General features: G+C 33.7%; 2 protein-coding genes across 8 annotated transcripts; one reads left to right on the top strand and one right to left on the bottom strand.

The window, feature by feature from the left end:
• The first annotated feature begins 550 nt into the window (after positions 1-550).
• Positions 551-8755, top strand: LOC133705230 (uncharacterized). 6 transcript variants are annotated; one of them, XM_062130360.1, is made up of 4 exons: positions 5577-5647; positions 5749-5845; positions 6149-6498; positions 6652-8755. In XM_062130360.1, exons 3-4 carry the CDS (start codon positions 6152-6154, stop codon positions 8543-8545), a joined length of 2241 nt encoding a protein of 746 aa, XP_061986344.1. In that variant the 5' UTR covers positions 5577-5647; positions 5749-5845; positions 6149-6151; the 3' UTR covers positions 8546-8755. The 6 variants fall into 6 exon arrangements, with proteins under 6 accessions (XP_061986346.1, XP_061986342.1, XP_061986348.1 ...); XM_062130362.1 differs by lacking the exons at positions 5577-5647; positions 5749-5845 and adding an exon at positions 551-1229 and having other exon boundaries at positions 6145-6498; XM_062130358.1 differs by lacking the exons at positions 5577-5647; positions 5749-5845 and adding an exon at positions 552-1229.
• Positions 8756-12750: 3995 nt separating this feature from the next.
• On the bottom strand, positions 12751-14974 carry LOC133704540 (rRNA-processing protein fcf2-like). 2 transcript variants are annotated; one of them, XM_062129389.1, is made up of 6 exons: positions 14820-14974; positions 14500-14733; positions 14325-14385; positions 14068-14145; positions 13800-13915; positions 12751-13204 (listed from the first exon to the last, which is right to left on the bottom strand). In XM_062129389.1, the coding sequence occupies exons 2-6, from the start codon at positions 14730-14732 to the stop codon at positions 13096-13098; spliced, it is 597 nt and encodes a 198-aa protein (XP_061985373.1). In that variant the 5' UTR covers position 14733; positions 14820-14974; the 3' UTR covers positions 12751-13095. The 2 variants fall into 2 exon arrangements, with proteins under 2 accessions (XP_061985373.1, XP_061985374.1); XM_062129390.1 differs by having other exon boundaries at positions 14816-14885.
• Positions 14975-17919: the final 2945 nt, after the last annotated feature.

Here is a 17919-nt window from a genome sequence, read left to right as displayed (position 1 = left end):
AACATTGTCATTTCAATAATTTTTTTTATAAAAACATTGAATTGACATGGTTTTTTTATTTTTCTTTTAAAAAAGTCAAATCAAATTTAAATAGGATCAATTAAGTAATGAGTATACCCTTCAGGTACTATGTAATACTAGGTTAATTTTCACTCGATTTACTTTGAAATCCAACCCGGTCTAGAAACCAAATTAATAAATAATCATGTTAACTTGCTAAACTTGACTGAGTTGAAGTATATATTTGACACTATGATAATTTTTGTGGATGTGATTTAAAAAAATGTTTTTAAAAAATAATTTTATTTGTAGTTTTTTAAAAAATATATTTATTAAAAATTAATGTGAGATAAATTTTTTTGCATGTAAAATAAATAAAAAAATAATTTTTTATAAATAAAAAATAAATTACTTTAATTTATATAAAATTAAGTTTAAAACACGATAAAAGCTAACAAAAAAAATATAAAATGTTTTTACCAACCAACCAAATATTTTTCTCTTTTATAAGTGGAAATATCAACCGTCTCTACAAAAAATTTCCCCGACATCACTCTCTGCATAATATCTTTCATTTGATTGAAAAAAAATTACAAAAATAAGCACAGCAGCGTGCACACATCGAACACACCTCTCTCTCACCAGTCCAGCGACCCAACCCCGAAAACAACACCACTACTCACGCTGCCACCCATCTTCATCCTCTATCTTCGCTAGCCACTGACCAACACAACGCCAACCACCCAAACCCTCTATCTCCACCCGAGCCTCCAAACCAGCAGCCCCTTTTTCCCTTGTCACGAGAAACGACAATCTCTCTCTCCCGTGAGCCCTCGCCAGCAGCAACCCCATCGATAGCAGCAAACCTCAATAGCCCTTAAGCTACCGACAGCCCATTTCAACCCAAATTCTCATCGGAGATCACCTCTTTCAACGCCAGCGACCACAGTCACGCCGAACACAGAACCACCAGCTCACCACGCCAACAAAACCACGAGCCTCGTCAGCAATCCCACCATCAATGGCGACAGCCGCGTGATGAAGAAGAAGGAGAAAGGCCGATAAAGATTGACCCTGCCACCCTTATCGGCTGGTGGTGCACTGCACCTTCATCTTCGGTTCGACGAGGTAGAGAAGATCACGATCCATAATCTAACGCGCCGGATCCCTCGCCGGAGACTCACCGCCGACGGTGGCAGTTGGCCAGAGCTTTCATCCAGGTTTCGAGGGTATTTTCGTCCTTCTCTTTCTCTTTTCATACACTTAATTTTTTGTCGTTGATTTGAAGTGTTAGGTAAGGTTGGTGCTCAATACTCTTTCGGGGTTGGGGGGACGGGATGAGTTGATTATAGCGTTGTTTTGAGACGTAATGGTTGGTCTCGGTGTGAAATTTATTGAATTGCTTTGAAAACATGCTGTGTTGGGATTTTTTTATGTGATTGTTGAATTCAAAATTGTGTGCATGTTATTGTTTATAGTTTTGAAACCTAATTTTAAAATTATATGCATGTTGTGATTTTATTTGATGTGTTCTTGGTGCGTGATTTGCCTTTGGTTTATTTTTTTATGTCGAATCCATGTTAAAATTAAGTTCTTACGTCAAGATGCTTGAATTCAATATTTGATTCTTGAATTGTTTTTCACCTTGCTCTGCTAGTACCACTAGGAAAGTCATTAAAGAAGCCTAGTAGAAAAATCTAATGCAACTAAGCAAGATACTTAATAACTAAAAAACTCAAGCACTGCTGAGTTAGCAATATTTTCCACAGCGAGCACATACCTAACAACAAAACATCCAGTGATTCACAATACAAACCTCTTTTGCAAATCAATCACAACTATGCTGCTGAGAATCTGATGAAAGACCTCAACAGGCCTTTACATAAAAAAACAGGACCTCATCTACAAATCCCAAACTCCCACTCCATGTACAAAAGACTCGCTCGTTAAGTAACTAGAAACAACTATTCATTCCCAAGCCAACAAGGATGCACCTTGAGGAAGAGATATAATAAACCCAATCCCAGAATCATTATCTTTTGCTAATATTATGCAATGCTGAACCAGTGGAGGAAACATTATAAAATCATTGATATCTTCCAAACTTCTATGTTAAAGCACTCAAGTATGAGCACTATAGGACTGTAGTCGCCGAAGATCAAGCTTCCACTCCATGTACAAAAGACTCGCTCGTTAAGCAACTAGAAACAACTATTCATACCCAAGCCAACAAGGACGCGCCTTGAGGAAGAGATATAATAAACCCAATCCTAGAATCATTATCTTTTGCTAATATATGCAATGCTGAACCAGTGGAGGAAACCTTATAAAATCATTGATATCTTCCAAACTTCTATGTTAAAGCACTCCAAGTGTGAGCACTATAGGACTTTGATCTCCAAAATACTCACACTGAAATCATTTTTCCATAAAATCAAAACATCATAATTCAACAAAAGACCATTTTCTTACTTTAAATGTGAGTTTCATGCAAAGGCATCATTCAACTAAAGTACAAACCTGTTAATCACAACATAAATTGGCATGCATTCTTTTTGTCAGGTCCTCTAATGTTAGTGCCATCTCATCATTTGAAATGAAGTCCTCTTGGATAGGGCTCATTGCTACCACACGAATGATACTATAGGAAAAGTCTTTTTGCAAGATTTCAAAACCTGCTTATGATCTAAGTGACTGAATACAAAAAACCAAACCATTCATCAATACTTTTTATAAGAAAAAACTACTCAATTTCAAATTTAACTTCTTGGAACAAGAATCCATAAATAAAACATTAAAAGTTAAATAAAAACTAGAAATTAAATATAAAAAAATTGCTTAAAAAAACCTTTTTATAAGAGATGACATTGTGAGAGAGTTGAATTGAAAGATAGAGGACTGAAGTGAAAAAAGCGGGTGAAATAGGCGGCTTTGAAAATGTCTTAAAAATTCATTTTTGTCCCCCATCTTTTTTGGCTCTAAGGTGGCCAGTCCCTTTAATGTTCAAAAATTGAATTTTGGGTGGTAGGAGAGAGAGGGACTCATCGGATTTCCATGTAGAGAGCGAAAGTTGATGTTAACGATGATTTTGATCACAAACGGTAAATTTTTATGCTAAATGATTCCATATAATGGGAGGAGTTCGAACTATGAGTTTTTTTTTTACCTTGAAAGTGCCTAAAAAGTAGATCATAGCTCAGGAAGATTTTTTGTTTCGGGTTGATTTTGGGTTTTGATGATTTTTTTTTTTTGTGTTTTTTGGGGTCATGGATTGGTTTAACAAGGTTTCTAGGGTGTTTTTTAAGTGTTTTTTTTTTTGTCAAAAATGGGTTGAAAATTAGTTTTTGGGTGAAAAAAAACATGAACCTTGTTTTTTCGGTCATCACAGTGGCTGGGATCTAGGAATCCAGATGACATGTCGTCTATTTTTTTAAAAAAAAGAAATTGGAGCGGATGACATGTTGGTCTCTCCTTTAACTTGAAAAAATAAAAGGTCCCTCCATTAACTTAAAAAACAATAAAAGGCCTGCACGCAGGCCATTTCTTGATGAGCCAGGCGCTTGGCCTCATTCTTCTTTTATCTATTTTGATTTTTTCCAATTAATAACTTTTTTTTTTTTGCATAATTTTTAAGTTTATGTTTTAATTAATACAACTTAATGATTTTTTTTTTGCTTATTTAGCATTTTTTAAATGGTGATAATTTTTTTAATTATATTGGGTGTATTTAATTTTTGAGAAGGTTATTATGACTTAACTATAATTTTTTTTATATATTTTATATAGATTAAATATATGCAGTCTTGTAAAGTATTTTTTTTCTTTTATTTTATTCAATAAATTTTATGTGGGTCGATTTTTGTTACAAATTGATTTTAATAAACAAATTGATTAAATACAGCCTAGTAAATGATTTGTGTTGCAATATTATATATCTTGATCTACATTTGTCTTTCAATTTTTCCAGTTTTGTTTTTATTTATTGTCAAAAAAATTTCTTATTGAATTATCCCGATTTCATGATCTAGAATGCATGATAGACATGTCTCGATTTCAGCTTTTCCCGGGGCAATATATTTTTTTATTTGTTGTTGTTACCTTGTTTTTCTATAGTGTTATTAAATTAATCAAGATTTAACCTAGTTATTGAATTTTTTTATTTCTTTAGAAGCATAATCATCTTTTACTTTTTTTTGGGTTAAAAATCTTTTTGGTCTGACCTGCGGCATCACCCGGGTCACCAATCTAGTAAAGGCTAAAAAAGATATCAGTTATGCTACAAGGAGTATCCCAAATAGGTGACCAATCAAGTGTAGACATTCTCTCTTTGAATATTATAATAAAACAAACAAATAGTCAAGATCCATTGATTTTCCACTAAAAATATCAAAATTCTATTATGAATTATTTGTCAGGAATGAAGTTAAATTAATTTTCATAATCTATGACAATTTTGTCACGATCGTACCTTTGAAGAAGAGTTGAGGTAACTGTACCACAAGCTTGCCAACACTTGACAATTATTTGTCAGGAATGAAATGAATACACACAGAACGTTTTGACACCCATGATTTGCTTAATTTCTGGTGGGCCAGGGTGATAATTTTGCCCTCTCTCTCTCTCTCTCTCTTAAAAAAGGCACAGACAGTCTTAATTAGGGGTGTTCATGGTCCGGTTCAGTTTGGTTTGGACTAAAAAATCTAACTGAACTGGAATTTTTAATTTCTGGAAATTTTGACCTGGACCAAACTGGATTGGGTTGGTTTTTTTGCTTTGAAAACCATCAGGGACCTTAATAGTCTTAGATGGATCACCATCTTGAACACTGATAAGATGGTATGGCTCAAAGAATGGCCTCCACATCTCCAAGAAATCCAAGTTCCTTATAGTTGGTATAGCAAATCAAGCTCATCTTTCAATGAAGGCACAACCTTTGCTGCTGTTTTTGTATCAGTTGCAGGCTCAACCATTGTTAAGGAAAGCAAGAGAGACAGAGAGAGAGAGACTTTTAAGTGAGGAGGGATATGTGAGCAAAGAGGTGTGTAATGAGTATATATAAGGAGAGGTGGGTTGGCTTGTGCAATGCTGTGAAATGTGGCAGAAATGGAGGTGAAGTAGGAGACGTGTCTGAAGGTTCAAGGGTGGACTTGTTAAAAAACAGAGATGAGGTTGTAGGAGGCAGTCAGGCAGCCTGCTATTCTTCTTATTTGAGGTTAGTTGTGATTTGTGAATCACAAGAGAGAACAGGAGAGAGAGGGCAAGGGGAGGGGCAACTGAAGGGAAAAAATGATTTAGGGTTAGTTTGTATTTATACCTTTTGTTTTTGCTCTATTTAAATTAGGTTGAATCGGTTTGGTCTGGTTCAATTGTTTTCAACTTTCTGAAACCAAAACTGAGCTGGACCGAATAATTTTTCTAGTTTTTAAATCGGTTTCTTCGATTTTTTCTCTTAGTTCAGTTTTTTTGGTTTAATTGGTTAGAAGGTTTTTTTGAATACCCCTAGTCCTAGTTTTAATTAGCTTGTAAGTTCAGAAATGATTGTCTGACGCCAGCACGACCCACTAAACTGCCTTAAGGATGAAGGTGGCTGAGAAAGTAGAGGAAATCAATGATGCAAGTAGCATAAACAACTGCTAAGATTAAAACGGTATGTTTTGAATGTGTCACTCCACTTTGAGGTTCCTGTTTTGCAACCGGGTCTCTCAGTTATCTCTCTCTCTCTCTCTCTCTGCTTTTTGGTGCGGTCAGAGAAGAGAAAAACAAAATCATAAAACGGTTGCTGTATAAAAGAAAGACATTAAATGGACAGCAAAACTACATTAGAATCAGAGTCTGGCTTCACGAGGTAAATATTCTTGTTCAACGTTTTCAACTATTTTTACTTTTAACTACCACATTTATTAGGGTTTTTCAATTCCTTTGAGCTTTATTTCTTTCTATTCATAGCCATGTTTGTTTTCCTAGAGGTTTTGCATGATTTCTATATTTGTTCATGGCTTGAATATTTCTCATTCTGAGAGTTTGACTTGGTCATAAACTCTGCACAATGTGTTGGTTATTATTATCCCAATACTTGTTTGTATTGAACTTGAGCTTATCGATCTGTATTCTTGTTTATAATTTTTGGGATTTTTTTTTGGTAAGGTAGGCCATGGCTGCAAAGAAAATAATAGCTATATGCCAGTCAGGTGGGGAGTTTGTGACAAATGTAGATGGATCGTTGTCATATAATGGTGGTGATGCTTACGCGATTGACATTGATCAGCAAACCCTGCTGAGTGATTTCAAATCTGAAGTAGCAGAACTTTTCAATTGTAGTGCTGATATCATGTCTATTAAGTACTTTCTTCCTGGGAATAGAAGGACCCTTATTACAATATCCAAAGACAAGGATCTACAGCGTATGGTTAATTTTCTTGGGGATTCATCCACGGTTGATGTCTTCCTTTTATTGAAGGACGTTGCGGCTTGCAATGTATCAAACATCTCTGCTAGTAGGTAGTTGTTTTCTGAATTTTTCATATGCACATATAAGTCAAGCATTGCTATCTAGCCTGGAAACGACATACTAACAGATTGTTAAGAGGATTTCCCACAAGTTATGAAGATACTGCCAGGGTTGAAATCTTACAGGATACTCTGATTTTGCAGGTCAAGCAGGACTACTGTATCGGAAGCTGTGATTCCTGTCGAAGCTCCTATTGATGTTGCTGTTGATATGGCCCATACTGTCGGTGGGTTTGATATGGATTTGTCCAGTGGAGATCCTATATCCTGTATACCTATCGGAGTCATCGATGACAAGCAACGTAAAGCTGCACAACAGTGGGAGAACATGATTACTGGTGTTGATCAAAGGTTTAATAGCTTCACTGAATTCCGCGAAGCTTTGCACAAGTACTCAATTGCACATGGGTTTGCTTACAGATATAAGAAAAATGACAGTCACCGTGTTTCTGTCAAATGTAAAACCCAAGGTTGTCCATGGAGGATATATGCATCAAGGTTGTCAACCACACAATTAATTTGCATTAAAAAAATGAACCCAAATCATACATGTGAAGGAGCTGCTGTGAAAGCTGGGTATCGTTCAACAAGGGGTTGGGTGGGAAGTATCATAAAGGAGAAATTGAAAGTTTCCCCAAACTACAAGCCAAAGGATATTGCAGATGACATCAAACGAGAGTATGGAATTCAACTGAATTATTCTCAGGCATGGCGTGCAAAAGAGATTGCCAGGGAGCAGCTTCAAGGCTCCTATAAAGAGGCATATAATCAGTTACCTTTCTTTTGTGAGAAGATAAAGGAGACTAATCCGGGCAGTATAGCTACGTTCTCCACAAAAGATGACTCAAGCTTTCATCGTCTCTTTGTGTCATTTCATGCATCAATATCTGGTTTTGATCAAGGTTGCCGTCCTCTCATTTTCCTTGACAGCATTCCTTTAAACTCAAAATACCAAGGGACACTGTTGGCTGCAACTGCTGCAGATGCAGACGATGGTATTTTTCCTATAGCATTTGCTGTAGTTGATGCTGAAACAGAGGACAATTGGCTTTGGTTTTTATTGGAACTGAAGTCTGCAGTCTCTGCATCTCGCCAGATCACATTTGTGGCAGATTTTCAAAATGGTTTGAAGAAATCATTAGCTGAGATATTTGATAAATGCTACCACAGCTATTGCTTACGCCGTCTTGCAGAGAAACTAAATAAAGACTTGAAAGGTCAGTTTTCTCATGAAGCAAGACGTTTCATGGTTAATGATTTTTATGCTGCTGCTTATGCACCCAGACTTGAGGGATTCCAGCGCTCTGTAGAAAATATAAAGGGTATATCCCCTGAAGCTTACAATTGGGTTGTACAAAGCGAGCCTGAGCACTGGGCAAATGCATTCTTTGGAGGGGCAAGGTATGATCATATGACATCAAACTTTGGACAACAGTTCTACAATTGGATATCAGAGGCACATGAGTTGCCAATAACACAAATGGTCGATGCATTAAGAGGTAAGATGATGGAAGCAATTTATACTCGCCGGGTGGAATCAAATCAATGGAAAACTAAGTTAACCCCATCAAAGGAGGAAAAATTAGAAAAGGAAATGTCAATTGCAAGGTCACTTCAAGTGTTACTCTCCCATGGAAGCACATTTGAAGTTCGCGGGGAATCTGTAGATGTTGTTGATATTGATCATTGGGACTGTAGCTGCAAGGGATGGCAACTAACTGGTTTGCCCTGCTGCCATGCTGTTGCGGTCTTTGAATGCATTGGCCGAAGTCCATATGATTATTGCTCCAGATACTTCACAACCGAGAGTTACCACTTATCGTATGCTGAGTCGATCCAACCTGTTCCAAATGTTGACCGACCAGTGCAGGGTGAATTAACTGAGGCGGGAGTTATTGTAACCCCTCCACCAACTAAGCGTCCACCTGGCCGGCCAAAGACAAAGCAGGCTGAATCAACTGATATTATAAAGCGTCAGCTTCAGTGTAGTAAATGCAAGGGCCTTGGCCACAATAAGAAGACATGCAAAGAATCTTAGCATACATAGATCGTAGGTAAAGTAGTTGTTTCCTTTTCGTAAGTATCCCACACTAACTTTTTTGACAATTTTAGATGGCAATCTGTTCACATGTTTTTGTATGCACCGATTGTTGAAAAGCATCACAATTTGCTTAGATGCTTGTGGTGTGATGGCTTTTGTGTGTTTGTGTGAATAAAAGTCATCATATGCCATGGCATTATAGTGCTATGTTGTGTCTTTATTGTCATGCATCAGTGTGTTGTGTTAGGATAAATCATTCACCTATTGTTTCATGCTTTTATTATCCATTAATAGGAGAATGGTGGTTATATAGATTCTTGTAACTAAACTAGTGTTTGCCTAAACCACTTCAAATAGCCCTCATGAGCAGAAACTATACAAGTTATAGTTTGTTGTCCCGGGGCTCTGAGGTGCGAATATGATAGGAATATCTCTGGGGACCTTTTGTACAAGAGCATACATTATAGTAAACAGCACATGTATAGCGGGTGTTCTTAGGACATACATTATAGTAAACAGCACATGTATTTTGGGTGTTTTTATGATGTTTGTTTTTACGGTAGAAATTGTGTTACATAAAATTTTAAATTTGTTTTGCTTGAAATTATTTTATTTTTGTGTTTTTGTATTGTTTTGATGGAGTGGTATCAAAAATATTTTTTTTTTTTTGAAACATGTTGTTTTTGCATGTGGTTGAAGTGCAGGGCTGATGTTGACCTTTTTGCTTCAACACTTGTTTCTTGCCTGTTTACTTAAATACTTCTTGGCAGGTGCTGTTGTTATATTGATCAACCAGCCGCGGAAGTCCTTAATTAATTGTATTTCCTTTGTGTTTGAAAATCCAATGATCACGTAAATCAGTAGTAATTAAACTCCATTTGCTTCACAGGGGAAAAGAATGTGAAACAGGATAAAAACAGTAGGGAGAAATTTACATAGATTTTGGTTATTGTCACAGTAATCAGCAGAGACAGAAATGTGGTTAATGAGATAGATATAAAATATAAATCTATTTTTATAATAATTTTAGAGTAAATATTTAAACTTTCAAAATTGGAGGTATATAGTAGACTGTGGTCAAAATATAATATTTTTTTATTTTTTATTTCTAAAATATTATTGTAAAAAACTTTTATTACTAAAATAATTAATATATGTGATAATAAAAATAGTTATTATTATAGTTTTAAAATTTATTTAAAAAATAATAATTAAAAGAATCTTGTTTTTTGATTAATTTTTTTAAAAAATTCAATGGAATTGACCTGTATTTTATTCAGGTATTTTACTAGGTTACATTTGCTAAATTATTTTATTATTTTTTAAAATTCAAAACAGTCCAGCCTTGAGTTGGCTCGATTTCAAGAAAACTTGTTTGGACAGTCTTGATTTTATAATTAATGCTTAATATAAAATAAAGTAAAAAAATAATGTGAAATTATTATTTTTAAATATATTGATTCAATAATAATATATATTAAGGGTAAAATATATTTTATTATTTCTTTTGTTTTATCTACTAATAAGATATAAAGATAATTATTTTATCAAAACATCACTACTAAATATAATTATTTTTTATATTTTTATCTTGATTCCGTTATCTCTATTTTCTTCGTCTCTTCAATTTCAAAACAATAACCAAATAATTAAATGCTATAAAATTGATACAGAATTAAGAGAAAGCTTTGAAGACCAGGATCTGCAGATGCCCCAATAAAATAACGTGGCATCATCTCATCTGTTAAAGCCAAGTTATGCACCATCCCTGCAAGCAGCCACACGAATCCGTTTCATTCGATGAAATTTCGAAGGGCTATTCCTCCTATTCTATAAATTTCTAGCAGTAGCACTTCTTGACACAATGATCATGAATAATCAATCCTACATGACAATAAAAGTAATGATTTGGTCGGCGTTGCCTCCGGTTGAGAGTTAAAAGCCAAAAAGCATACAAGAAGGTGATGCCATAGATATTAAACCCGGCCCGGGGTTGACCCGGCCAAGGGGTCGGGTCTCGGGTTTTATGGGTCAACCCGGGTTAACTCGGATCAACCCGGAGTAACCCAGAAAAATTTAAAAAAAAAAATTTAATATTTCATATGAAAAAATCCATGTAAATATAGATTATACATATTATGAAGTTTAAAAGAATATTTTAAAAAGTTTTTTATCTCACATTGAAAAAACATAACTTTTTTCCTTGGAAACATAAAGTATATATACTAATAGGTTTCAAATCTCACATTGAAAAAACATAACTTTTTTCATGGGAATATAGAGTATATATATGAAAGGACTTCAAATCCCACATTGAAAAGATATTATGTTATCATTTTAAGTTGAAGTATTTAAACCAAAAGGTTTTTTATTCCACATCGAAAAAACATGATTTTTTTCTTGGGAATATAGAGTATATATACTAATGGGTTTCAAATCCCACATCGAAAAAACATGATTTTTTTCTTGGGAACATAGAGTATATATACTAATGGGTTTCAAATCCCACATCGAAAAGATATTATATTATTCTTTTAAGTTGAAGTATTTAAACCAAAAGGGTTTTTATCCCACATCGAAAAAACATGATTTTTTTCTTGGGAACATAGAGTATATATACTAATGGGTTTCAAATCCCACATCGAAAAAACATAACTTTTTTCATGGGAACATGGAGTATATATATGAAAGGGCTTCAAATCCCACATTGAAAAGATACTATGTTATCCTTTTAAATTGCAGTATTTAAACCAAAAAGTTTTTTATCTCACATTGAAAAAATATGACTTTTTTCTTGGGAACATATAGTATATATACCAATGGGTTTCAAATTCCACATTTGAAAAAAAAAAAAAACCGGGTCTCGTCCGGGTTCGCCCGGGTCCCGGGTCGACCCGCCGGGTCGACCGGGTTTGGCCGGGCTATTGCCACAGCTGGTCTTTTACTAAACCCGGACCGGTCCAGCCACCGGGTCGACCGGGTCCCGAGTTAACCCGCCGGGCCGGGCCGGGTTTAATAACAGTGGGTGATGCAATTCAACTCAAAGCTGCCTCTTTAATAGGAGCCCCTATACAGTAATAGTGGGGTATCTTGCCATCGCAACCACTTTCAAAACTTTGCATATTAAAAATCAATATATAAAGGGGATGACAAATCTAATTATAACATATCTATTATATTAATTTTGCATTTTTATTGTTTTTTTTTTAGATTTTAGTTTATTATTATTTATTTGGGTCAATTATAAGTAGGCTCATATAAGTCTATATAAGGGAGTTTCATTAGGGTTTATTTCAGTCTAGAATAAGTATAAATAAAACCATAATCAGACGTATGGGGGGCTACAAAATTGAGATTAATAAAAACTTCTTTGTTGCACCTTATTGTGTGTTAATGAGATATTCTCTCTTTATAAGTTCTCTAAAGAATTGAAAATGATTTATCAAAAAAAAACTAACTTTATTGCATCATTCTTATACTTCTTGTTTGCGAATCAATATTTATTGGGTGAAGGTTTTCATTTTCAATAATGTTGATGTCTATACACGAGTTATTTATGTGTCATATTATTATCAAACCTGATTTACTTGACTTTTCAAAAATTAGTGTCTTTCTATGTGGGTTGCTTAGTCGTGTGTTTAAGAGATTCATATCAGAGAGGGTTATCAGAGAGGGTTGTAATGGAGAGGGATCTAAGAAATTATAAGATGCTCTAATGATATTCTATTAGTTATTTTTTATGCATATATATTTTTTTAAAATAGTTATAAGTACAAGTGAATAAAATACATGATCAATAAAAAAATAATAAATAATACTTTTATGATTTCTCTCTTGTAAATTCTTTTTTAAAAAATTATATTTAGAAAATAATTAATAGGATGTCATTAATAAAATGTCATTAGTTATTCCCTAAATACTATAAAATTTACAGAGAAATTTGAGAAAGTATAAACAAAAAAATATCTGAAATAATTTCAACATGATAACTTACTCTATATTTTTACACCTGTATAACTTAGTACTTTGGTTGGTTTTATTAACAATTTAATTGATTTTTTTTAATGATATTTCTTTATTTCTAGTCAAAATTTTCAATTTCATCTTCTACAAACAAAAAATAATTGAGAACTTAAAAGGGAAGTTTGGACATTTTATAAAAAGTCTAGTAATCAAATTCTGATTAAGGGAATAATCTATGATTTTCAAACCAAAAAGACTTAACTTTATAGCAATTCAGATGAGTTGTGTACCCAGAATTTTACATGTTACAGCCACAGAACAGCAGCCAAAAAACTTTATAGCAATTGCATGCTCTGGCGATCATACATGTTAATGAAAATTTGAAACAGTAGCAAACAAAATTTCTCACGTAGCTTTACACATGGAAGAGCATATCTCAAATCTTTCCGTCCTTCTCCTGTGAATTTCTTGGAATTACTGTTCATGCTGCCATGCTCCACCAATCACTATGACTATCAATCTATTTCAAGTCCTCTGAAAACGTAAATTGTGGAACAATTGGGTCACGATGGTAAACGGATTCTCTAGTGCCTTCTTTCCTTGGCACGTTTCCGGGATTGTTTACCCTTTATCTTCCATTTATCATTTCCACCTGGGCGATTCTTTTCCTCAATCTCTCGAACCTTACGCTTCCTGTAACATGTTATCACAACAAACAACAATATACAAGCAAGATTAGCAATATGCTGCATTAAAAATTGACAAAAATCAATTTATCAGAAACCTTTGCTTATCAATAATCTTAAAATCAGCTTCTTTAAAATGATATATGTACATATAAAAAAAGAAGCAAAAACATCAGTGTCTTTAACATATAGCAGCAATATCAGTTTGTTAAAGCTATGACCGCAATAAAGATATTAAGCAACAAGAACATTCACATAGCTAGTATTTTTGGGTCATCAACATGCAAGATTACATGCTTGAACCATACTTTCACACTGATCTAAAACAATCAATCTACAAGATGCCCAATGTAGTATTTAATCACGTAACATGCTCTTTCAAAGACATTGATGGTTAAATATTACCCCCAAGTGTTAATGTTATAAACTGATGATCTTGCATCTTCAACTACTTTGTGATTTTATTCTTTTCCCTTGACAATAAGATATCTCAAGAAACAGATTACGAGACAGCATTGAAATACGATGTAGTCATCATCTTTCACTAATAATCAAATCAGGTTTCTTTTAACAAAAGGTGATCAAGTCTCTGTCCATCTCACCTGTAAGCCCGGAAAGTTTGATCATAAAGTAATTCATCTGCAATGGTCGCTTTCCTCTCCTTCTTAGTTAGCCTACCAGAGTAGAAATCTGTTGCAGACTCCACAACTGTGCCCACCTGATCATTTGTCAAAACCACAAAATGATTTACCAATTAACCCAGTGAAAAAAAAAACCATCGAGGAAAAACAAAAACCTTACATATATATCATCCCAAAATGCTATGTGCTACACTTCACTCTTAGTTTTATCCATACACCAAGGATTTACCTGGAAATATTTAGGGAGATCTTTTGACTTTGGATCGCCCCTCTTGTAGTGTCTCTTTGGATCAATGGCACTTCTCAGCTATATCATCAACACAAGCAAAATGACAGCACAAAAAGTAAATATCCATTCCTTAAGTCATATGAAATGCCTGTTTAAAGTCAACTATTCGAATCACTCCATGCAAAAATCAAGGCATCACATCATGATAACTAGATTTCCACAAAACAAAAAAAATACATAAACATAGAGAATGGAACCTTAAGTAGCTGGAGATCCCTTTTCAACTCTGGAGTTATAGTTGGGGCGGGCATATCAAACCTATTTCAACAATTCACATGGAAAAAAAAAACAAACACCAAGTGATCAATTCATATATATTTTCTAAGTTATTTTTTTTAAAAAAAGATAGGAAGTTTAGCATTGAAAACATACCAATCCTTGCCTAGGGTATCTTTGCGTTGGCTTTTACGTAACTTGTTTAACATAATAGGATCATTGGGTGGCACAAATAAGCCATCAACAAGCTGTGAACTGGGCTTCCAGAGTGCACTGCTGCTTTCAGCCTCATCTGGGGTCTTGATACTTTTGGTTGTAGACGAGGATAAAGTCGGCAACGTTGGATGCCATGAGAGACCAATCACGGGTCCTTTATCTTTCTCGGCCATTCTGATTTGCGGAACCAAAACAAATAAGAAACCAACAAAAAACAGAGATGGACAGGGGGAGAGAGCTAAGAGAAGAAAACGACTAACGTGGTGAAGCCGCAGGTGATGAGAGTTTGAAGCGAAAGAGAGATAGAGAGAGAGAGAGAGAGTTACGAGACCGAAAACCCTATCAATAAAGTGCCGGAAGGAACAGAATGGGTTCTTAATGGGCTCTTAGATCAGATGGACCAACTGAGGCTTACTTTTCCCGATCTGCACTATACATACATCCACCAAATAAGAAGAAAGAATAAGAGGAATAGAGAAAAACGAGCCCGAGAAAGGCAAATCTCTCTCTCTCTCTCTCTCCTATTCTTTAGATTTTCTTCTTCATATAATAATCTAATGGTTAAGCGTAATGGGCTACAAAGGTTACCATTTTACTTTATTAACAAAAACAAAAAAAGAGATGTCATTTCTATACGGTGGAGTGTATTGTAGTATACAATTAAAATTATTATGGATTGTAATGGTATTTTTTTTTTGTTCTTTATGATTTTTAATATCAACATTTAATTTTTTTTTTCAACTGGAATAATTAAATTGACTTACCATGGGATGGTTTGATTGATTTTTCACTTCTTTGTGATTTGAAAAATTATATATTTTTTTGATCAATAGAACATTTTAAATTAAACAAAAAGATAATTTTTTTCATGTTATATAATATATTTGTTTTGCATAATTTTACCCTAAACCACATTTCACTCTCCCCTAAAATAACATTTCTCTCTCCAGTCTTTCTCTCTTTTAAAACTCAACACATAAACTGACAGAAAAGTGTCTTCTAATCATTTTATTGATGTTGGGTTACTTGAGTTTGGGTTGACAATGCAAATGGATGAAGTTCTTCATGTTGTTTATTTTCAGCCCATGGGCCAACTTTAAGCCCGATTTTGCATGTAAAAATAAGTTTATCATATGTGGTTTTCAAGTCCAGAATATGATATTTCCAAATTGTCACCCATGCATGCATTTGAGTTTTAATTTTTAAGCTTTCTAAGTGTTTGTTTGAGTTTCTTATAAGTCAAAAATATATCATAATTATTATTTATCTAATTTTATATCAAAGTCATTTATTTAGGTCTTAATTATGTCATTTTAATGTTTTTCTAGATCTGGAGGGTTGTTTCAAGTATATAAGGTCAAATAAAACCATATATTGAGATCTTTCAACAAATTTTAAATTGAAAATCTTTAACTTGATCTTTTGGCACTTTATCAAGTTCTGTATCTCCTTAATAAGTGGTGGATTATTACCTTAACTCGGTATCTTTAAAATAGTGATTTAATTTATATCTTTATGTTGGTGAGTTGGTTGTATTTGTATCTCTTTGGTTTTATACCTTAGAGTGGTGAGTGAAAAACATTTTTTTTTTATGAGTGAACTGTTACTTTGCGATATACATACCATCAGGGTATCAAGTTGGTATCATAGTTTAGGATTTACTACCATGACTGTTCATGGATGTCGTGTGCAAGAATTTGAGAGAGACATTCATGCTCTTGAGATGGATGAAATGAGAAGGCAAATCCACTAAACAATATGAAAATGAGATGATGATGAGAATAACACTAAAATTGATTCCTCTAGCAATAATAAGGAGGGCGTTAATCATTTTATCACAAAACACCATCATACTAGTGATAATTCTTCTTCTCGGTATCAAAGAATAATGAATAAAAGTCTTTATCAAGATTCTGACATGAAAGTCAACATTCATAAATTCAAAGGTAAAATGCAACCTAACAAGTTCATTGATTGGCTTCAAATTGTTGAGAGGGTTTTTTATTTTAAAGAGTATCCTGATGAAAGAAAAGTGAAGTTGATGTCTATTAAACTAAAAAAAAAATATGCTTTCTTATGATGAGAGAATCTTAAGAAACAAAGAGCTCATGAGGGCAAAAGTAAGATCAAGTCTTAGAAACATATAAAAATGGAGTTTAAGAGGAGATTCTTGCTCTAACACTATTAGCAAAAGACTCTTCTCAAGTTTTATAATATGAGGCAATCTAGATTGATCATAGAAAAGTATACTATGGAATTTGAATTGCTCATGCTAAAGAGTAATATTGTTTAGCCTTAAAAGCAAACAATAACTTGATACTTGAGTGGGTTAAGAGAGAAAATTTCTAATATGGTTTAGTTAAATCCTTATTAGAAATGATATGAGAAAACTTGCTTTGAATATGAAAAAATAGCAAAAGGAAGTTCGAAAGACTAGTTAGAAATCGACATTTAAGGAGAGCTCTTCTAACTCGAGGAATATTTATTATCTAAGAGTACTTCAACTATAAAGTCTTTTGTTTTTAAAGATCCAGAGAAAGGAAGTGTTGGGGCTAGCCCTAACACAACTAGTTCCTCGAGTTTTAATTCAAAAAAGTGTCTTAAATGATAATGGTATGGACACATTACTTTTGATTATCTAAATTACAGAATTGCTATTATATAGGAAGAGATAACTAGCAAAGATAGATTTTTAAATGAATCAAATCAAGAAAATGAAGTGACTTATGTTAATTAAGGTGAGTTACTTATCATCTAACAAACTTTAAGTAATGTACAAGACAATAGTGAAGATTGGGTTCGTTGCAACATTTTTTACACTTGTTATGGTGTAAATGAGAAAATTTATGATGTGATTATTTCTAGTGGTGCTTGTAATAATATCGTATCTACTAATATGATGAACAAGGCATAGATAGAAGTATACTTTCAAACCTATAAATTGAGATGAATGGAAAACAAGCATGAACAAAAGGTAACAAATAGGTGTTTTATTTTATTTTCCATTAGAAAAAAGTATTTTGATCTAGTACAATGTAATTCATATGGATGCATGTCATTTGTTCCTTGTCATCTATGGCAATATAATAGAAAAGTTTAATATTGATAGCTTTAAGAACAATTATTTTTTTATGAAAATTGGTGTAAAGATTATTATTGGTCCTTTTAAATCTGGATTTATTTCCAAACCTCTTAAAAGGAAGGAAGGACTTTTGGTTATTTGTTCTAAAATGGAAAAACTTGTTAATGATGTTGGTTTAGCTTGTGTTCTTATTGTTTTTTAGGAAAGCTTGAAATGAGTGAATTGGCTTCATAAGTGTAACCCTTGCTTGATGAGTTTTTTAATATGGTTCCTAAAGA

The sequence above is a fragment of the Populus nigra genome, chromosome 10 (genome assembly GCF_951802175.1).
Source record: "Populus nigra chromosome 10, ddPopNigr1.1, whole genome shotgun sequence".
Classification (NCBI taxonomy): domain Eukaryota; kingdom Viridiplantae; phylum Streptophyta; class Magnoliopsida; order Malpighiales; family Salicaceae; genus Populus; species Populus nigra.
This window is presented reverse-complemented; position numbering and strand designations above follow the sequence as displayed.

Excerpts from the sequence above, each read along its gene's own strand:
- LOC133705230 (XM_062130362.1), top strand. The coding sequence starts at position 6,152 with ATGGCTGCAAAGAAAATAATAGCTATATGCCAGTCAGGTGGGGAGTTT. Across the intron at positions 6,499-6,651 it reads TCAAACATCTCTGCTAGTAG|GTCAAGCAGGACTACTGTAT; the intron begins GTAGTTGTTTTC and ends CTGATTTTGCAG.
- LOC133704540 (XM_062129389.1), bottom strand. The coding sequence starts at position 14,732 with ATGGCCGAGAAAGATAAAGGACCCGTGATTGGTCTCTCATGGCATCCA. Across the intron at positions 14,386-14,499 it reads GATACCCTAGGCAAGGATTG|GTTTGATATGCCCGCCCCAA; the intron begins GTATGTTTTCAA and ends TTGTTGAAATAG. Across the intron at positions 13,205-13,799 it reads CAAACTTTCCGGGCTTACAG|GAAGCGTAAGGTTCGAGAGA; the intron begins GTGAGATGGACA and ends AACATGTTACAG.